Raw genomic sequence first — 23,328 nt, forward strand, 5'->3', positions numbered from 1 at the left:
CAACCATCACCACAATCAACTGTAGGATATTTTTATCACTTAACAATGACAGTTTTGCCATATTTCAAATCATATAAAATCATATTTAAACATGAATCACATGTAGATAAAACAGCCGAAGTTCTGAGGTTTGAAAGAACGATTATTAATTGGTATAATATTAGAGAAAAGATGTGCTGTGCATTTGCAGATTAAATTTTTCAAGTCTTTAGGGGCGCCTGGGTGGCACAGTTAAGCATCTGGCTTCAGCTCAGGTTGTGATCTCATGATTTGTGGGTTCGAGTCCTCCGTCAGGAGACTGCTTCAAATTCTGTGTATCCTGCTCTCTTTGCCCCTGCCCCGCTCACACTTTGTTGCTCTCTTCTCAAAAAATAAATAAACATTAAAAAAATTCAAAATTTTCAAGGCTTTAAAACATGTAGCCTTTAATGCACAATTATTAGAATAATAAACACTTAGGTTTATTTCATATGAAATCCATTTTCCCTAGTGTTTTTCTTCCCAAATTCTTATAAATATATTTTTAAAAAAAACCCAAGAGATGATATTGTAACTTACTTTTGAAATGCAAGGAGAAAATAGTAAATTCTTGTCATTGTTTTCCAAACTTTTTCAAACTGTGATATAATTACAATATTTACTGATTATCGATATGTGTCTCCATACATAACATTTAAGTAAAAAATGTTTTAGCTTATTTGAAATTTTTAAATAGGTTTTACCACTGATATTTATTGGTAATAAAGGTCCAGAGTCTCCATTTTTCCCAGCTATAAGTCTACTAGCTACTGATAGTGTATTCATGCACCTAGCAAGGCATGTGGTAGGCACTCAAGAAACCATATTCTCCTTCTTCTGTTTTTAGTTTGCGTGTCCTTGCTTGAGTTTGAGAATGATATGTAACACCCAGTAGACTTGGTCATTTTCATTCAACTCGATGACATACATCTTTTAAATATGTTGATCATAGAACAAATTCATAGGTACCACTTAGAATAGTTTCATTCAACCATGTGGTAATTGTGGCTATTTAAATTAAAATAAAAATCCATTAAGTTAATTAAAATTAACTATAAATAAAATAATAAAAAAATGTAGTTACTCAGTTGCATTAGCCACACTTGGAAGTACTCAAAGCTACTTGTGGCTAGTGGACAGTGCCCATGCAGAACATTTTAATCATGGCAAAAAAAAAAAAAAAAGGCGTATTGGACAGGGCTCTGAAGAATAAGACTGTGGGTCAACCTCCCACTTATCTAATACACAAAATTTTCATTATTACAAGTACTTTGATGGTTGAAGGATTTAAAAATTATTTTAATATTCCTATTTCTCTGTCTCCTTACCACTCATGTCTCACTGAAGTAATTGTGTAACCACAGGTAAGCTACTTTCCCTTCTCACGTTTTCCTAAATACAATGTTGACTTTCACACATTTCTGTTTTCAATACCTTCATCATCGTGTAGCTTTTTCAGTCCTTCCTTCTGTATTTCCCTTCCTGGCTCCTTCAGTTCTCATTCTCTTATTTCTATTCATACTTTGTTCTGCTTTTTTGGCAATTAGCAAACCACTTGCAACCTTGTCATCAGTTCTTATATTATTTTATTTTTAGAATGTAGCTCATTTATTTAACTTAAAAATATTTTTAATGTTTATTTTTGAGAGAGAGAGAGAGAGAGAGAGCGGGTGGGGGTGGGGGGTGGGGGAAGACTCAAAATCCCAAGCAGAAGCAGGCTCCAGGCTCTGAGCTGTAAGTGCAGAGCTCAATGAAGGGCTCAAATACACCAATCATGACCTGAGCAGAAACTGGAGTCTTAACCAACTGAGCCACCCAGGTGCCCCTATAATGATTTAACTTTTAATGTATTTGTCTTGTCCCAGCTGAATTGTAACTCAGAAAATTGGAGCTGCAGTTCAGTTTTCGCCCAAAGTGCTTGGCACAGTGCCTTGCCCATAGTAAGCACTTGTTTTATTCTTTTGTTGATGCGATATGATTCCTGCAATCAAATGCTAATGGACCATTCATAAAACATTGAGTTCCTATTTCAAGCAAGAACGGGGACATACTGTCAATATACGTAGATAATTTAGCTCTTCGATTAAGCAAAAGTTAAACAAAAGATGGGCTTGGCGTTGCTGTGCTCAGAGGACTTCACTGTCTCATTTAGATTCAGCCAGTGAAGGCACAGCAGGTACCAGTGTTGAGGCTCCCGCGAGAGTTGCTGCCTTGCGGAATATCAGAGCCAATCAGCAGTGGGATGGAGCCTAGCCTGCGATTGGCTGGCGCCCACCGGAAGCACATGCCCGCTGGGCCTTCTGCTCTGGTGTTTGAGGCGCTACTGGGGGACAGTCAGTTTCAAATGTGCAGCGCGGGTTCTGGCTCAGCAACGTGCTGAGTGACTGCCAAGCGTTCGCCAGGGAGACGGCAGGCGGAGTCACCGACCCTGTGGTAGGTATGGGACTGGCTGAGGAGAAGTGGGCCCCGCACTCAGCGTAGTGATCTGAACGCTCCCTAGTTATGGGCCGATGCAGTTTGGGCCAGGGTTCACCCAAAGAAGAGTATCCCACCGACCTGCTAGTAAGAGGATCTTCTTAGTCCTAGCTTGGTGGCGTCTAGGGCCTCTAAGTGCAACAACGTAAGACTATTTCTAGTGAGGGGCCTCTCTGCAGCTTCTATGATTTCTGTGCGGAACAGATTCTGAGCAGAGCCTTCCACCCACGTTTGGCAGAAGTCAGCCTCCAAATGAGCGTGGTGGCATGGAAGAGCCGAGACTGGCAGTTTGTAAAGCTGCATTCTTACTTCAGTTGAGGGATTCAGGCATGGCAGGTTCAAAGTGGGAAAGGCCGGAGACATCTGGGAGTAAGGGTGGGAGGAAGGATTCATAGACACGTAGTGATTTACCCAGGATCATTTCATTTTGATACATTTTACTGCGGTACTTTTCCTGCTGCAGCAGGAGAATCCCAGTTTATCTTTTAGTCTGCGTAGTATTTATCCTCAAAATATTCGAATGAGTTCCACCTCCCACTTTATTTCCTCACTTATGTGGGTTTTGTAAATCTTGAAAGCTTTATGGGTGACTTGATTGTTCTTACCACATCCCTCTTTTTACGGGCAAAATTGGAAATGGCAAATACCAGATTTTAAAGTATTTTACTTACTCTTTAAGCATCTGCAATGTGTCACACATTTTGTACAACACAGCGTTGTTTAGATCATTCTTTAAAGGGAATTGTTTTCAAAAAAAATTTTTTTTCAATGTTTTGTTTATTTCTGAGAGAGAAAAGAGAGAGAGACAGAGACAACGACAGGGTGAACAGGGGAGGGTCAGAGAGAGGGAGACACAGAATCCGAAACAGGCTCCAGGCTCTGAGCTGGCTGTCAGCACAGAGCCTGACGGGGAGGCTCAAACTCACAAACCAGGAGATCATGACCTGAGCCGAAGTCGGATGCTTAACCGACTGAGCCACCCAGGTGCCCCAAAGGAAATTGTTAAAAGAGATTTAAAATTGCTCTTCCTCTTACCTTCCACCATCTCTCCTTCTCACCAACTTGTGACTTCAAATAAGCCACTTAACTTCTGTCTGCCTCATTTTCTTCACCTGTGGAAATAGATTTAACAGTATCTATCTCACATGGCTGGTGTGAGGAATAAAAGTATTAATAATATATAAAACATTTAGCTATGTCTGGCCTCCAGAAATATATATAAGAGTTTGTTACTCTATTCCTATTTATCATTATAATTACTTTATTCCTGGAAGAGTAATCATTTTCATACCGGGTGTCACATCTCTGCCAATTTCAGTAAAATTAGCATGTAACATTATAAAAGTTTCAGGTGTAGGGCATTATATTTCTTAACTAGAGTGCCAAATGATTATAGGCAAAATAGATTCCCTTAATATCCTTTCTAGTCTTCCCGCCCCTCCCCTACTACTGTTGTGGAATCTATTGGTTTTAAGGCACTTTGAAGGTACTCGCACACCAGTGATTAAAGATGGCAGCAGTGAATGTCTTAACTGTGGTAAATATTGGCAGTTTGAACAGTGACAATGGAATTTTTCTTATAAGTGACTTGCATGTGAAATCTATTTGAGGAAAGAATGTTTTTTTTCCTTTTTAAGAAAAATGTCTGAATTCATGAATTATCAATAACATTTAATAAGTATAAGAATCAATCTGATTTTTCTACTTTATATAAAAATTGGAGGGGCACCTGGGTGGCTCAGTCGGTTAAGCAGTGGTCCTCAGCTCAGGTCATGATCTAATGGTTTGTAGGTTCGAGATCGAGCTCGGCATCAGGCTCTGTGCTTACAGCTCAGAGCCTGGATCCTGCTTTGGATTCTGTGTCTCTCTCTCTGACCCTCCCTCACTTACACTCTGTCTCTCTGTCTCTCTCTCTCTCTCTCTCTAAAAGATAAAATAAACATTAAAAAAATTTAAACATTGGAAATGATTCTTTGCTAGTGCTTAGATGACATTTTGTATTTAAATGTTATGATCTTTATGATTATTGTGAATGCATTTTGTTAAAAGGCTGTAGGGTTTGTATTTGTGACTAAAGTTTTCTTCTCTATGGACCCTGTTCAAAGGCTCCCTGAATTCTGTACCTACAAAGACTTGATAGAACACATATAAGTAAAAATTGAATGCAGTGTTTTGAGTGAAGTTTAGAATTTAAAAGTAAGCTTCTCCTGGATAAAGTGAGTTTTCTTACTCTGCTTTTTATCAGACCAAAAATGTTGATTAATAGCTTACTTGTTAGTTGACCCAAAGAAAATTTCTGTCTTCCCTTATGGTGTATTATTGACACTATTTTGGGTTTCCACATAGATTTAAAAAAATTAGGGAGAGACCAACTTTGCTATATGGGAAGTACAAGCCTCCCTCTGATTAATAGCTAACTTTACATAAACAATACTGTATTTTTCAGCATCATAATGACACAGACATTTTTCTGTTTCTCAGTAGAGTTATAAAGGTGAACATGTGATTAAAACTGTACTGTCAGAGAGTCAGAGTTTTTTCATGATTTCTATAATAGTAGCACTCATTTTGAACTCCATCCCCAACCTCCCCTGCACCCATTCTTCAAAGAACACTAAGAGCAGGTAAACAAAACCTGGGTATTGCATTCATTAGCATTTCACACTATATTTTTTTTCAATAAATTGAAATTATTTTAATTTTCACATAATTTTACTTGAAAGACGCATTTATTTAGTTATGCAACAAAATTTTGGATACTTTTAACCAGTATACCTTCCTACAAAATTTTATTGTATGTATCTATCACTGTATAATAAAATAAAATCTCCCCTACTTAACACTGTATATTTTCCACTGTATTAGTGTTAAACACATACAAATGCTGACTGAACTCAATATTACTTGATTGCTTTGAGATAATTTTCGGTCTAACATGGTAGATGTGTTTATAGCTGAGAGTAAAGTAAGTGAGAAGTTATGTGTTACATATAGCCTGCTGTGGCCTCATTCTTTTCTGTATGATTTTTAATTTTACAGGTTTATCTATTATTACAGGTATATAAGTGCTAATAATATTACATTTAAGCAACTTTCCATTTTGTTCTGTCCTTCTTTTTAAACAAGGGGATACCAAATTAGAAATATATACTTTGCATCATTTTTTTGCATATGAACTTTTAGAAAGAGAAAAGAAAAAATGGAATATAATTGACCTAAATAAATCACTATAGTTGTTTGAAGGCTGAAGTAAAACCCAAGCTTATACCATAGGATAATTTCTGAAGTAGCTATAGCTAGAAATTTAAAATAAACCTGATACATGAGATGATGTCTTTATAAAATTGGGTGCTATAATATATTTGTGTTTTTGAGCACTCAGACTTTAAAGAATGCATACTTTAAATTACCTTTTTAATATCATTAGTATTCATTTCAAAGTGGTGGGATTTTTTTTTTCCATTTTTACAAATCTGATACATATATTTTGGTGTGTGGTATAATGTTTCATTGCAGAACAGAATGGGAGATGCTGAAGCAGGCAAGAAGATCTTTATTCACAAATGTGCTCAGTGCCACATAGTGGAAAAAGGTGGAAAACACAAGACTGGTCCAAACCTCTGAGGCCTTTTTTGGATGGAAAAACAGGACAAGCACCAGGATTTTCTTTATCCGATGCTAACAAAAACAAAGGTAAAAACTAGGCAATTGTGGGAGAGAACTAGAAACTTTATAGCAAAGAAAAAAGCACATGATTTGATATTAGAATAATTCTCTAGTTTTGCAGCATTAAAAATGAAATCCTCATGTTTATATTACTGAAATATTGGTTTATATCATTAGATCTATGTTTACTTAACTGGTTTCTTTTTGATTATCGGAATTAACAATTCTCTGTGGCCCAGGTTTTTACCTATACAAGATATTTCGTTTTATGCAGTACATCCATGTTGAAGATCATAAACTAAATTAAAAAGATCAAATCATATTTTAATGGAATAATGGTAGTTTTCTGTTTGTAGTAGTGATTCTTGGCAGAGTGGGGGGATATTATAAAATAGTTTGAAAAAGTATATTCGTTGATTTCTTTGTTGGTGGAAAGTGGGTGGATGGCAGTTAAAATGAGGAAGCATTTTTGAGTTTAAATTAAAAATGGTTGGAAAAGACTAAAATATCTTTGCAAAGAAATTTATTACTTCCAGATATATGTATACATACATACATATCATTAGCATTCACCTCAACAATAGGGTATAACTCTAAATAGACTGTAGGTCTATTTTGAACTGTTCTTGGAGGCCTTGCATTTCTTACTGGCCCAAATTTTAGATCACTACAACACTACTGTAACATACACGTACACTACACTAACATAACATTAGCCATTTTAATTAATTAATTTATTTTTACTTTAGATAGAGCGCGCACAAGCCAGGGAGAGGGGCAGAGGGCGAGACAGAGAATCTTAAACAGGCTCCACGCTCAGCACAGAGCCTGACACCAGGCTAGAGCCCATGACGCTGGGATCACGACCTTAGCCAACATCAGGAGTCAAATGCTCGACCAGCTGAGCCACCCAGGTACCCAACATTAGCCATTTAATTAATTAACTAACTAATTTACTTATGTTTGTTTATTTTTGAGAGAGAGGGAGAGAGAGCATGAGTGCGGAGGGGCAGAGAGGGGGGGAGACAGAGGATCCAAGGTGGGCTCTGTGCTGACAGCAGTGAGCCAGATGCAGGGCTCAGACTTACAAACCTTGAGATCATGACCTGGGCTGAAATAGGACACTTAACCCACTGAGCCACCAGGAGCCCCAACATTAGCCATTTTAAAGTGTACAAGACAGTAACATTTAGGGTATTCACAATATTGTATTATCAACATCTCTTTGTAGTTTCAAAACTTTTTCATTATTCCACAAGAACTACTGTACCCATCAAATAATTATTCCCCATTTCTGCCCACCCTTAGTCCCTTGAACCTCTAATCTGCCTCCTATTTGTATGGATTTGCCTATTCTGCATAGTCTTTTTTTTTTTTAACTGTGTGATAGATGTTTACTATTCTTCATATTCTTAAAAAAGAATCATAAAATATGACCTTTTGTGTCTGGCTTCTTTCACTTGGCATAATGTTTTCAAGGTTCATTGAAGTCATAGCATGTATCAGTATTTCATTCCTTTCTATGGCTAATCATATTCCGTTGAATGTACATATCTCGATTTGTTTATCCATATATCAGTTGATGAATATTTGGATTGTTCCCACTTTTTGCCTATTGTGAATAGTGCTGCTATGAATATTTGTGAATAAGCATTTGTTTGAGTCCCTGTTTTCAGTTCCTTTGGAGATATATATATCTCCTGGGTCATTTGTTACATGCATATTTAACTTTTTGAGGAAAAACCAAATTGTTTTCCACAGTAGCTTTGCCATTTTACATTCCCATCAGTAACGTAGGATTCCTGTTTCTCTATATCCTCTCCAATCCTTGTTCTTTTCTTTTCTTTTTAATATTGCCATCCTAGTGGGTGTGAAGTGGTATCTCAAAATTTTTCTTTGCATTTTGTTAATGAGCGATGATGTTGAACATGTTTTAATGTGCTTTGTTAAAAAAAAAAGAAAACCAAAGACCCAAAATGGAGTCACGTGTGCTAGGCACAGGACACCAAACTGTGGCTTAATACCTAACCTAATTGTAGTTTCAACCTTTCCCAGGAATGTAATCTTAACCAGTTAGTCTGGAATTTCCCGGTGAGCACTGGTAAGGTAATCCATCTAGTGAGACCCATTTGTTCCCCAAAAGGAGGTGACCTTGCCTGAAATAATTCTTCCTTGTTGTTGTTATGACTTCCTTTTCCCTTTTTATTGCCGTTTGGAACTCCTTTGTACATGCTGCCTGTCATGAATCATTGAATAAACCCAATTTGATCCTTTAATTCATTCAGCTAAAGTTTTTTTATTTAACAACTTATTGACCATTTGTATGTTTGGGAAAATGTCTGTTCATGTCCTCTGCCTATTTTTTATTTGAATTTCTTTGTCTTTTTTGTTAAGAGTTCTTTATGTATTCTGGACACTAAAACCTTCATCAAATATGTGATTTTCAAATATTTTCTCTTATTCTGTAGTTTGTCTTCATTTGCTTGATAATTTCCTTTGAGGCACAGAAGTTTTTAATTTGTATAAAGTTCATTTATCTATTTTTTTGTTGATTTTTTTCTTGGTACCAAATCTAAGAATCTGTCACCAAATCTAAGGTCCTAAAGATTTACCCCTGTGTATTCTTCAAATACCTTTATAGTTTTGGCTCTTAAATTTAGGTTGTTGGCCCATAATCATTTGATTTTTGATAGTGAGGAAATAGTTCAACTTCATTCTCTTTTCATGTGGTTATCTAGTTATCCTAACTCCACTTCTTTTTTTTTTTTAAATTTTTTTAATGTTTTATTTATTTCTAGGAGAGAGAGAGAGACAGCGTGAGCAGGGGAGGGTCATAGAGAGAGGGAGTCACAGACTCTGAAACAGGCTCCAGGCTCCGAGCTGGCAGTCAGCACAGAGCCTGACACGGGGCTCGAACCCACGAACCACGAGATCATGACCTAAGCGAAAGTTGGACGCTTAACTGACTAAGCCACCCAGGCGCCCCCCAACTCCACTTCTTGAAAAGATGGTTATTTCCCCAGTTGAATGGTCTTGATACCTTTAGTGAAAAACAGATTGGCCATATATATTGGGGTTTACTTCTGCATATTCAATTCTATTTTTATTACTGTAGTTTCATAGTAAGTTTTGAAATTAGGAAGTGTGAGCCCTCCAGCTGTGTTTTTCTTTTTCAATATTATTTTAACTATTCGGGGCCCCTTGTAATTCTGCAAATTTGAGGATCACCTTCCTCATTTCCGCAAAAACACCTTTGGAATTTTGATAGGGATTGCATTGTATCAGTAGATTGTTTTGGAGAGTATTGCCACTTTAGCCACACTGATGTTCCAATCTATGAACATGGGATGACTTTCCATTTATTTAGATCTCCTTTAATTTCTTTCAGCAATGTTTTGTAATTTTCAGTGTACGAGTCTTTAACTTCCTGGGTTACATTTTTCGTAAGTATTTTATTATTTTAGAAACTATTATAAGTAAAATTGTTTTCTTAATTTCCTTTTTGAATTGTTCATTGCTTGTATATAGAACACAACTGATCTTTGTGTGTTGACCTTGCACCTGCTTTACTGAATTTGTTAGTCTAGTAGATTTTTTGTGGCTCCTTTGGGATTTTTTTAATGTACAGAATCTTATCATCTGTGAATAGAAGTGGTTTTACTTCTTCCTTTCCAATTTGGATGGCTATTATTTCTTATTTTTCCCTAATTGCTCTGGCTAGGACTTCTAGTAGAACTGATGAAAATGTTCCTGACCTTAGAGAGAATGTTTTCAGTTTTTCACCTTGGATATGATATTAGCTGGGGGATTCCAGAAATCCCTGTTTTCATGTTAAGCAAGTTACATTTTATTCTTAGTTTATGGAGTGTTTTATGTCATAAAAGAATATTAGAATTTGTCAAAAATTTTTTCTACATGTATTGAAATAATCATGTATTCTTTTTCCTTTTGCTCTATTAATCTGTTATGTTAAGGTAATTTATTTTCTTATATTGAATCATCCTTGCATTCCTGGCATATATCCCATCTGGTCATAGTATAGAATTCTTTTACTGTGAGTTGGATTTAGTTTGCTAGTATTTTGTTGAGGATTTTTGCATTTATAGTGATAAGAGTTACTGGTTTCTAGTTTCTTGTGGTGTCTTTGTCTGGCTTTGGTGTTTGGAGAAGTTTAAAATGCAGATTATTGCAACTCTTCATACATGATTTGAATTTGGTATTTTAAAATTTCTTAATGGGTTTTATAGTGCTTGTATAGTGCTTATTTGATTGAGCTTTGTGGCTATATTATAAGAGAAGGGTTTAAAAAGAGGAGTTGGCATTTTGTGCACTATTTTTTTTTTATTTTTATTTTTTAACGTTTATTTATTTTTGAGAGAGAGACAGAACATGAGTGGGAGAGGGGCAGGGAAAGAGGACCCAGAATCTGAAGCAGGCTCCAGGCTCTGAGCTGTCAGCAAAGAGCCTGATGCGGGGCTCGAACTCACGAGCTGTGAGATCATGACCTGAGCTGAAGTTGGATGCTTAGCCGACTGACCCATCCAGGCACCCCATGTGCACTATTTTTTTTTTTTTTTTGAGTTCACATGTAATAGCTTGCATTTTGTCAAAAGAGGGATTCTGTTTATTTTAGCCTGTGTTAATATTTCTAGTAAGGTAGTGTTTGAGGTTGGTCTTGGCCTATCCATAGTGATGTTATTGACTAGGAATGCCTGGGGACACTCACCTGGGCCCATGCTACTTGCAGTGAGCCCCTGTAGACATCTCCCCAACCAGAGTTGGTGATGTGGCTGGACCAGGCCTTGTAGTTCTTATTATGATGGCAAGACACACTTCAGCAACAACCATCCGGGAACTTTGAAAAGAGAAGAGTTAGTACTCACAAGTCCTGGAGGTTACATGGCATGCCTGGGACCACACAGTGAGGTTGAGAGGAGAGAGAGCAAGAGAGACAGAGCCAGAGCATCTAGTGAGCAGGTCTGGTGTTCTGCTTTTATTGGAGTCAAGGGTGGGGTGCCTAGGCTTTTGCAGGTTCATTCTTTATTGGTGAATTTAAAACATTAAGGGTGGGAATTAAATAAAGCATGGGAAGGGAAAAACAAGCAGTCCTCAAAAGCAGTTATCTAAGTCTACCAGAGCTTTTTTAAAAAGGGGGTTAACTTCACGGGTGGGGAACCCTGGCTCTTTATGTAGTTCTTGTAGCTGGCAATGTGTATATTCAAACTGGATGTCTTTGCAGTGGATGCCATGGCAAACAAAAGTTTAATGTCAGGCATTTATATCATAGTGAAAAAAGCCAATTGTCAGTTCTTACATTACAGATATGTGAGATACAGTGAAGTTTTTGTTATCTAGAATATTGGGAAAAAGGACCTGTGGATAGTCAAAAATGGTTTGGTTAAAACAAAATTGGCACGTGCAGGGTTTTCACAGCTATTTTTGGTGAAAATAAAATATTTTTTTTTGTCTTTCTGAAATGCTGAGAGCAATATAGTTTAGTAGGATGGAAAGCTAGCAAAACCTTTGGTCTCCAGACTTCTCTTGGGTTTCCAAGCAAACCAGGGTCAAGTGGGATGGGGGGTGTATGGTAAACATTTGAGGACTGTATTAGTTTCTTAGGGGTGCTGTAACAAAGTACATAAATTGGGTGGCTTAAAATAGCAGAAATTTGTGGTCTCACGGGTCTGGAGGCTAGAAGTACAAAATCAAGGTGTTGGCAGGGCCATACTCTCTCTGAAACCTGTAGAACAATACTTCCTTGCTTCTTTCTAGTTTCTGGAATGTCAGTTATTTGGTGTTTTGGACCTACAGCTGCATAACTCCAGTATCTGTCATTTCATGATCCCTGTGTGTCTACACGTGTGTGTCTTCACATGGCTGTCTTATAAGGGTACCAATCATACTAGATTGGGAGCCCATCCTACTGCGGTATGACCTCATTTCAGCTTAACTAATCACAACTGCAGTGATCCTATTCCCAAACAAATCCATATTCTGAGGTAGTAGGGGTTAGGACCTCAAAATATCTTTACTCAGGGAATATCCATAAGAAAGGACCATATAGACATATAAAATAAATACCTAGATAATTGATAAAACACTTATATTAAAACAAAATAGAATAAAAGTTAATCTTTGGTCAAGGGTGTGTTAGTATCTTTTTAAACATCAATGTAATTGTTATTAACACAATATTACTGTGTTTGTATGTGCAAAAATGCTGGTTAATAGGTATTCTAAGTAAAGAATTTGTCTGGTCTTTGTCCCAGGTACCTAGATGGGAATCTATAAAACCTTAGAATTTCCGAAGTGATAGGAGTGTTTCTTTTATTCAAGTTTGGGCCCTAGGACCAACACCTGAGTTTATGCTAATGAGATGACTTATGGTAGTCTCTTAGATAGTTACTGGATGGGAGTGGCCAAGCTTGAAAGACCAGCTATTCAATTAGAGAGTTGGAGCTTTGGGCTAGGTGAGATCAGTCCAACCTCCAGGGGTAGGGGATAGCTGCTGCAGATTGAGTTCTGTCACATGGCTAATCATTCAATAGGTACTCTTTTTTTGTTTTTTAATGTTTATTTATTTTAAGAGAGAGACAGAGACGGAAAGAGAGTGAGCATGGGAGACGGAGAGGGAGAGAGAGAAAGAGAGAGAGAGAGAAAATATCCCAAGTAGGCCCTGCACTGTCAGAGTGGAGCTTGATCTGGAGGTTGATCCCACAAACCATGAGATCATGAAATCAAGAGTTGGACACTCAACTGACTGAGCCACCCAAGGACCCCTCAATAAGTATTCCTATGTAATAAAATCCCAATAAAAGCTCTGGATACTTTAATTGGAAGCTCTGGTTGAGCTTCCTGGTTGGTGAGCACAACAATACTAGAAGAATGATGAGTCTTGATTCCCTTGGGACAGGACCCAGAAGTCCTGTGTTTGAAACATTCCCAGACTTCATCATATGGATCTCTTTATCTTGCTGGTCCTGATTTGTATTCTTTATATTAAAACTGTAATTAAAAGTATAGTGTTTTTCTGAGTTCTGGAAAATTGTTCTAGCAAGTTAATCAAACTTGAGAGGATCCTGAGAACCCTCTAGTTGATAGCCAGTTGGTTAGAATTTGGGGTAGCCTGGGACCCCAAACTTGCAGCTGGTGTCTGAAGTGAGGGCAGAATTTCTGTGGACTCTAGAGTCAGTTTTAATTCCAGGTAATTAGTGTCAGAGTTGAATTGCATTTATTGCAATAGAATTTCTCATTGATAGACTATTGGATAAATCAGTCTGAAAGTTGGATTTATTATTTGAATTATGTGGTTCTTTCATTTTTAAAGTCACATTTTTCTATAGTGACTTCATTTTATTATTTTATTATCACCCACATTATAAGAGCACTCAACATTTGAGTCCTAACTTGTAAACTAGTTATAAATAACCTAATATTTATTTCTTTAGCTGCCAATATTTTGAGGGTTTTATTACTTGTTAGCATTGATTAGAAATAAAATTAAAACCTATTACAAATATATCTCTTATTATAGATTGTTGTCAAGGATGAAAAGCTATGTAGAAGGTTTGGCTTTAACATTATTTAAGAATTAGAAATAAAATTTCCCCAAATCAGATCAGTTAACTAATAATTGTGACTTATTTGCAGATATAGTATTGCTATTTGTTTTACTGTTTACGTAAGAATAATAAGAAGCAGAATGAAATTGGTTTCCTATATTACACTACTAATAAAAATTAACTTCAAATGGATAAAAAACTTAATATAAGTTTTAAAATTGTAAAACTCCTAGAAGAGGACATAGGGAAAAATCTTCTTGACATTGGTCTTTGTAATGATCTTCTGGATATGACACCAAAAGTACAAACAACAAGAAGAACAGTCATTAAGTGGGACTACATCAAACTAAAAAGCTTCTACAAGGTGAAAGAAACAATCAACAAAATGAACAGCCTATGTAATGGAAGAAAGTATTTGTAAATTTTATGTCTGATAAAGGATTGATATTCAAAATCTATAAAGAACTGATGCAAATCAATAGTGAAAAAACAAGCAACCCAAATAAAAAATGGGTGGAGGAACTGAATAGACATTTTCCCAAAGAAGACATATATGAGATCTGGTAATCTCATCTCTTGGTATGTATCCAAGGAAATGAAAGCAGGATCTGGCAGAGATACCTGCACCCCATGTTCATTGCAGCATTATTCACAATAGCCAAGCTATGGAAACAACCTAGGTGTTTATCAACAGATGAATGGAAAAAGAAGATTGTGGAAAATGTATACATTAGAATATTCAGCCATGAGAAAGAAAAAAATCCTGCCATTTGCAAAAGCTTAGATGAACCTTGACAGCATTATGCTGATTGAAATAAGTTTGAGGAAAAAATACTGTGTAATATCAATTATATGTGGAATCTTAAAAAGATTTTAATTTTTAGGAGTTTTAGGAAGTTTTGAGGAAGCTGGCAGAGTGGGAGGATCCTGAGCTCACCTCATCCCAAGGATAAACAGAGATAACAGCTACATCTATGCAGATAACTCTGAAAACAATGTGAAGATTGGCAGAACAGATGTTACACAGCTAATCATAGAGAGAAGGCCACATCAAAAGGATGAGAGGAGTGGAAACACAATTGAGAACTAACCCCCCAGCACACAATGGGAAGGATATCACAAACACAGAGAAGTGAGAGGACCAGACTCCACACCATGCACCCCAGCACAGGGGACTTGAACTGGAAGACACATCCCCATAATATCTGGCTTTGAAAATCAGTGGGGGTTAACTCCAGGAGCTTCATCTTCCACAAAAATATTTAAAATATAAAATAATCAGAGCTGAAGAATTCAACAATTGAAATAAAAAAATACACCAGAGGGAATCAAGAGCAGATTAGAGGAGGCAAAGGAACTATCAGCCATGTGGAAGACAGGGTAATGGAAAGCCACTAAGCTAAACAGCAAAAAGGTAAAAGAATAATAAAAGATGAGAATGGGTTAAAAGACATTTGCAACATCATCAAGCATAATCACATTCACAATATAGAGACTGCAGAAGGAGGAGCGAGAAAGGGGCAGAAAACTATTTGAAGAAATAATAGCTGAAAACTTTCCTAACCTGTGAAAGGAAACAGACATGCAGATTCAAGAAGCACAGAGAGCCCTTAACAAGAAAAACCCAAAGAGGTCCACACCAAGACAAAAAATAATTAAAATGGGAAGTTTTGATAAAGAGAGAATTTTAAAAGCAGCAAAAGAAAACAGTTACATATAAGGGAAACCCCATAAGGCCATCAGCTGATTTGTTTCAGCAGAAACTTTTTAGGCCAGAAAGGACTGGCATGATGTATTCAAAATGCTGAGCAGAAAAAAACTACAACCAAGAATATTTTACCCAGTAAGATTATCTTTCAGAACAGAAGGAGAGAGTTTCCCAGGGTATGTCTGTTTTCTTCTTTAATCCTAGCTTCCCTGAGCCTTCGTGGTGTCAAATTGAATTTAGGGAGATTTTCACAGCCAGCTTCATAGTCAGAGGACTATGACTTACCCCTTAGGATTTGCCACCTACTTTGGAGAACTCTTCTTTTGAGAACATTAGTGACAGGTGTTCTCCTACTCCATCCAGGTTTTATATTTTTGGTAGTCTTCTAATTATATCAAGTTTAATAAATTTTATCAAAAGTGGAGTTAGTATTTCTGTTCCTCTTTGTTCATATTGTTTTAGACTAGTTTTAGAAAGGAAAAAAAGAAGAGACAGCCTTTCTCATGATAAAACTGGATTCCTGAAATCATAGGTTTTAAAAAAAAAATGTATGTTTTTATTTTACTTTGAGAGAGAGTGTGTGGGGGAGGAGCAGAGAGAGAGGGAGACACAGAATCAGAAGCAGTCTCCAAGCTCTGAGCTGTCGGCACAGAGCCCAATGTAGGGCTTGAACTCACAGACCATGAGATCATGATCTGACCCTAAGCCAGATGCCCAATCGACTGAGCCACCTAGGCGCCCCTGAAATCATAGATTTTTGATAGATATCCAGATAGAGGCAAATTGGTATGATTGAAAGAAAAAACAGGAAAATATGAGTTAGCAGTCAGATTCTTGACTCTAAAGAGTCTGTATCTTAGGACAAGTTATTCTCCTGTCTTTGGGTAATTTACTCATTGGCAAAACAAAGGGTTGGGTTAAATTCTAAGATCTCTTCTAGAAGGAACTCTGATTCTAGGAGGATAGGGTACTGCTTAGTCCAACATATCTGGGGTTGAAAGTTTATTTGTGTGCCTTGGGCCATGCTAAACAGCATGTAAGTATTAGATTTCTATAGGGAACCTGAAGAGTAGAGCACCAAAGACTAACTTTGGAATTTTCTTATAGATCAGAAACTGTATTCTCAATTGTAATAGTCTTCCTATTGAATCCAAGAATAATCTTCTGTTCAGATATGTGGGTCACATCGGAAAGTAAGCCTTACAAATGTAACTGCACAAACTTAAAACTTACTTTTGCCTTTGTAGGTATTATCTGGGGAGAGGAAACTCTGATGGAATATTTGGAGAACCCAAAGAAATATATTCCTGGAACTAAAATGGTCTTTGTTGGTCTTAAAAAGAAGAGTGAGAGAGAAGATCTTATTCAATATTTGAAACAGGCAGCATCTTTGTGAAATGCTCTTGCACCTTAAAAATATTAGTTATAAGCCAACATTTTCCAGTTTCAGATATTGCATGTTTAGAGAAGTCATATTTGATCTTTTTTGATCAGACTGTAGTAAGTTTAACATTTAAAAATAAAAGTTGAAATTTTTGATTGCGGGTAATCTACTGATCAAACGGCCTTCAGAGTCAGAACTGACTTTTGTCTGCTCACTAGGGATACAGATAAAGCCAGCATGAGGAGGAGAGGGAAGAGAACTGAAATCAATTGTGCTTCAGTCATCTCTGTGTGCACAAAATATTTTATAAGCCTGGCAACTGCTACTGATGATGGAGATAATTTCCACATACTTATTTCTCTATTATTTAAATGTAAATGTAGCAGACATTAGCTTCAGTTTCCCTTAAGCTATGTTTGGTTATGTGTTTGCTTTTTATTATAACTGTATTATATTTATAGCTATAACTTTGTTTTAAGTAACTTTAAGAAAAAAGTAACTTGGCAATTATTTGTATTTCAGATGGAATAGACGGAACTCTTCAGAAAGCAGGGAATATTGTTAGTTGCTTTGTTCTTAAATTTTTTATACTAGCGAGTAAAGTGCTTGCCAGATGAAAACCTCTAGTCAGTGATTCTTGTGGAAAACAACATACCATTTAGTTTTCAAGAAGAGTAATTTTTTAAATTGAGCCCTTGTGTCCCACATGATGTTGTGTATAATACAGCATGATTTTGAGAGTTATTTGCTTATTTTCCTTCATTGTCATATTCTACTAAAATATTAACATGGGGAAAATTTAGAATTAAATTTCCTTCTCTATATTTTCTCACTCAATGATCATTACCATCAGCTTGTGAGTTTGAAATCACAGTTTTGGGCAGTTCTTCAGTTTGAATTCCTCGTTCTCCACAAAGTGGAGACTCATTTTAAGCACAGAATAGTATGGTAGTAGAGGCAGGTGTGACTGGGTCACCACTGTAAGGGGTGGGGTGTTGCATAAGGGCACAAGAGCTGATGACAGGCACTAAGAAGGCAGAGGAAGGAGTGCAGAAAGGGGCACTATTTATAAAATTGGGGGGGGCAGACCTCTCACTTTCAGTGTATTTTATTTGCAGAACCATTTGTTTCTGTTTATCCAAAGTCATAAATTCATTATGTTTATTACCTGATGTTCAAGTAATTGTAGGTGACAATTTTCCCAAGTATTTGACCCCTGTGTAACATGGGTCACCTTTTTCTGGCTGCAAATAACAGTTTAGTTTCCATGCCACCCACTCTCTGGTGCTGAAGATAGGACTAGAGTAGCACCCTACTTCTAGGTCTGGCTTTCTGTATTAGCTAATTTGCTATTGTAACAGAATCTTATGGGCTTGCAACAACGAAATATGTATTTCTCAGTCACAGGACATGTAGCCTGTGGTCAGCTGTGGCTTCCTTCTAAGTGTCCTCACATTCTGGGACCCAGGTTAAAGGGAAGTACCTATATGGGACATTCCCATTCTTGTGACAAAGGGAAAGATCTAAAGCCTTGGAAGAAGCTTCTTCATAAAGCTTCTGCTCAGCTGTGGCATATGTTATTTGTACTTACATTCCAATGACCAAAACATGTTAAGTGGCCAAGCCCAAAGCCAGTGAGGTGAGGAGGTACACTCTTCCTGCAGGAGGAATGTCAAGTCACATAACAGGAGCATGTCATCCTGTTAGAAGGAAGATGGTAGTGAGTAATGGCAAACAAGATACCACCTGGCATAAACACGTGGAAGCATTTGCTTTGCTTGTATTTGCACTTCAGACAGTTGCTCTGTTGGCCCAGCCTTTTTGCTCTTTTATTTACCTGTTGCCTGGACCAATCACACCCTTGGTGCTAGCTTTGCTCTATTTTTTAAAATTTATTTTTATTGAAGTATAATTGACACATACTGTCAGTTTCAGAAGCAAAGCACAATGATTTGACTATATGTATGTTCTGCAGAATGATCACTATAGTAAGTCTAGTTAACATACATCATCATATGTAGTTACAAATTTTTTGTGTGTGATGGTAAGTAAATTTACTCTCTCAACAACTTCCAATTGTACAACACAGTATTATTATTATTATTATTATTTTAATGTTTTATTTATTTCTAGGAGAGCGAGCGAGAGAGAGAGAGACAGCGTGAGCAGGGGAGGGTCAGAGAGAGGGACACAGAATCTGAAGCAGGCTCCAGGCTCTGAGCTGGCAGTCAGCACAGAGCCCAACGCGGGGCTCGAACCCACGAACCGCGAGATCATGACCTAAGCGAAAGTCGGACGCTTAACCGACTAAGCCACCCAGGCGCCCCTCTACAACACAGTATTATTAACTATAGTCACCATACTATACATTTCATCCCCATGCCTTATTTTAAAACTGGAAGTTTGTACCTTTTGACCTGGTTCATACATTCCCCTTGCTTCTGGCAACCACCAGCCTTTTCCCTGCATCTATGAGCTTGGTGTTTTTGGTTTAGTTTTTTTGTTTTTTTAAGATTCCACATATAAGTGAGATCATACTGTCATTGTCTGATTTATTTCAGTTAGCATAATGCCCTCAAGGTCCATCCATGTTGTTGCAAATTTTTTAAGGAACCTCCATACTGTTTTCCATAGTGGCTATACTAATTTACATTCCCACCAGCAGTGCACAAGAGTTCCCTTTTCTTCACATCCTTGCCAGTGTTTATTATTTCTTGTCTTTTTGATAATAGCCATTCTGATAAGTATGAGGTGATATCTAATTATGGTTTTAAATTGCATTTCCTTGATGATTAATGATACTGAACACCTTTTCATGTACCTGTTGGCTATCTGTAGGTCTTCTTTGGAAAAAATATCTTCTGCCCATTTTTAAAAATTGGATTGCTTGTGGTTTTTTTTGTTTTTTTTCTATTGAGTTCTAGGAATCCTTTGTAAATTTTGATTATTAGCTCCCTATTGGTTATATGAATTGTTCTCCCACTCAGTAAGTTGGTTTTTCATTTTCTTGATGCTTCTTTTGCTGTGCAGAAGTTCTTTAGTTTGTTATAGTCCTACTTATTTATTATTATTATTATTATTTTTAAATATTTTTATTTATTTCTAGGGGAGAGAGAGAGACAGCGTGAGCAGGGGAGGGTCAGAGAGAGAGGGAGACACAGACTCCAAAATAGCCTCCAGGCTCTGAGCTGGCAGTCAGCACAGAGCCCGATGCGGGGCTCGAACCCACGAACCGCAAGATCATGACCTAAGCGAAAGTTGGACGCTTAACCGACTAAGCCACCCAGGCGCCCTTATTATTATTATTTTTTAAATGTTTGTTTATTTTTGAGAGAGACAGAGTGCGAGTGGAGGAGGGGCAGAAAGAGAGGGAGATGCAGAATCCGAAGCAGGCTCCAGGCTCTGAGCTGTCAGCACAGAACCGACGCAGGGCTGGGACCCATAAACCGTGAGATCCTGAGCTGAAGTTGGACACTTAACTGACTGAACCACCCATGTGCCCCATTATTATTTTTTTAAGTTTATTTATTTTTAGAGAGAGAGAGAGTGAGAGAGAGAGAATCCTAAGCACTCTCTGCACTGTCAACACAGAGCCAGATGCAGGGCTTGAACTCACAAACTATGAAATGATGACCTGAGCCGAAACCAAGAGTCAGAAGATTAACCGATTGAGCCACCCAGGTGCCCTTCACTTGTTTCTTTTTGCTTTTCTTGCTTTTGCTTTTCATGTCTGATTAAAATAATCATCTCCAAGACCTGTGTCAAGGAGACTTATTTCTATGTTTTCTTCTAGGAGTTTTATGGTATCAGGTCTTACATTCAAGTCTTTAATCCATTTTCAGTTAATTTTTGTGTATGGTGTAAAATAGTTGTCATATTATTTTATATGTGGCTGTTCAGTTTTTCCAACACTATTTATTGAAGAGACTATCCTTCTCTATAGTGTATTCTTGGCTCGTTTGTCATAAATTAATTGCCCATATATGCATGGGTTTACTTCTTATCTCTCGATTTTGTTTCATCGATTTATGTGTTTGTTTTTATGACAATGTCATTACTGTTTTAATTACTACAGCCTTGGAATATAGTTTGAAATCAGGGAGCATGATACCTCCAGCTTTGTTCTTCTTTCTCAAGATTGCTTTGGCTATTTTAAATCTTTTGTGATTCCACACAAATTTTAGAACAAAAATGCCATAGGAATTTTGATAGTGATTGCATTGAATTTGTAGATTACTTTGGATAGTATGGTATTTTAACAATACTGATTCTTTCAGTCCTTGAGCATGGACTATCTTTCCATTTATTTATATTTTCTTTAATTTTTCTCATTAATGTCTTGTGGCTTTCAACATATAGGTCTTTCACCTTCTTGGTTAAATTAATTCCTAGGTATTTTATTCTTTTTGATGCAATTGTAAATGCAATTGTTTTCTTAATTTCTCTTTCTGATAGTTCATTATTAGTGTTTTTAACTACAGAAGATATTTGTGCACCAACTCTGTATCCTGCAACTTTATTATATTTATTAGTTCTAGTTTTTTGATGAAATACTTAGGGTTTTCTATATAATATCATTGTATGTACAAATAGTGAAAGTTTTACCTCTTTCTTTCCAATTTGGATACATTTTATTTCTTTTTCTTGCCTCATTGCTTTGGTTAGGACTTCCAGAATATTGTAGCAAGAGTGAGTGGGCATCTTTGTCTTAGTCCTGATCTCAGAGGAAAAGTTTTCAGCTTTTCACCATTGAGTATTATGTTAGCTGTGGACTTGTCATATATGGCCTTTGTTATGTTGAGGTACATTGCCTCTATCCCTACTTTGTTGAAAGTTTTTATCAAACGGATGTTGAATTTTGTTAAGTACTTTTTTTCTGCATCTGTTTAGATGATTGCATGATTTTTATCCTTCATTTTATTAATGTTGTGTATCACATTGACTACTTTGTGGACGTTGAACCATTCTTGCATCCCTGAAATAAATCCTGCTTGATCATGGTGTATGATCCTCTTAATGTATTGCTGAATTTGGTCTGCACCCTACTTCATTTATTTTAGTTCTTTAAGTGAAAACCAAATCACTCATTGTGAAATTTTCCTTCAGCTTTTTTCCTCCTTGTATTATGATATTAGATCTACACTTTCAATATTAATACTTATTGTGGATTATTACTGAATGCAAACAATATCATATGGCATTTAAGAACATTTGTGATTTCTTGTATAGATTTTGTTGTTTGTTACACTCATTAAATAGTATCTTGTATTGCCATTTGTATTTTAATATAAATATTCTGTCTCCCTAGCTAGACTGTAAATGTTCTTTGAGGAAAGGGATATCCCTACATTATTTTATAGCTTCAATGTCTAACTCAGCTATTGGCTATTTCAGATATTTGTAGGTAAGTTACTTTATAAAGATTCAAGGTATTTTTAAAATATTGAATCTGCCCATATTCTACTAAGTTTGAGTTTCCAAATATAGAGAAAATAGTTTGAAACAGTTAAAAGCCAATCAGTTTATTTTATCAACAAATCATTCTTTTTAAAAAATGTATTTATTTTTTAATTTATATCCAAGTTAGTTAGCATATAGTGCAGCAATGATTTCAGGAGTAGACTCCTTAATGCCCCTTTCCGATTTAGCCCATCCCCCTCCCACAATCCCTCCAGCAACCCTCTGTTTGTTCTCCATATTTAAGAGGCTCTTATATTTTGTCTCCCTTCTGTTTTTATATTATTTTTTCTTCCCTTCTCCTGTGTTCATCTATTTTGTATCTTAAAGTCCTCATGAGTGAAGTCATATGATATTTGTCTTTCTCTGACTAATTTTGCTTAGCATGATACCCTCTAGTTCCATCCATGTAGTTGCAAATGGCAAGATTTCATTCTTTTTGATTGCTGAGTAATACTCCATTGTGTAAATACACATCACATCTTCCTTATCTATTCATCCATCAGTGGACATTTGGGCTCTTTCCATACTTTGGCTGATATTGATCAACAAAGCATTCTTAAACAAGATACTTTGATTATTGCTAGTTTTTCTTCTCAGATAAAATAGCTATTGATTTTAAGAAGAACAATACCTAAGACATTTTTTTTTTTTACTTTTTATTGGGTAAATTTGACATCTAACACTGTAAATTCAAGGTGTATATCAGGTTACTTTGATATATTTATATATTATAATATGGTTGTGGTTGTAATGATATTTATCATATTACATACTTATAGTACAATATTATTGTCAATGTGCAATAAGCTGTGCATTACACCTGTGGCTATTTTAGTACTTGTTATAAGTTTGTACTCTTAAATGCCATCAATCCTACCCCTCCCTCGTTACCACTGGTAAACACTGTTTTACACACAGACACACACAAACACACACACACACACACACACTTTGCTTCTCTTTTTCTCTCTTTTTTTTTGTACATGTTTGACTTTTTAAGATTCTACATATATGTGATATCGTGCAGTGCTTGTCTGATTTATCATATGAAGCTT

The 23,328-nt window shown here is 36.5% G+C and overlaps 1 protein-coding gene across 1 annotated transcript; it reads left to right on the forward strand.

Moving 5' to 3' along the window:
• The first annotated feature begins 2,269 nt into the window (after nucleotides 1-2,269).
• On the forward strand, nucleotides 2,270-16,958 carry LOC120224242 (cytochrome c, testis-specific-like). Its single transcript, XM_039222486.1, is given in 4 exon segments — nucleotides 2,270-2,451; nucleotides 6,010-6,126; nucleotides 6,129-6,186; nucleotides 16,677-16,958. Coding segments are annotated over 3 exon segments (318 nt in total). The 5' UTR covers nucleotides 2,270-2,451; nucleotides 6,010-6,015; the 3' UTR covers nucleotides 16,826-16,958.
• Nucleotides 16,959-23,328: the final 6,370 nt, after the last annotated feature.

This window comes from Hyaena hyaena, unplaced genomic scaffold, assembly GCF_003009895.1.
Source record: "Hyaena hyaena isolate Hyena2069 unplaced genomic scaffold, ASM300989v1 scaffold_1137, whole genome shotgun sequence".
In the NCBI taxonomy this organism is placed as follows: Eukaryota; Metazoa; Chordata; class Mammalia; order Carnivora; family Hyaenidae; genus Hyaena; species Hyaena hyaena.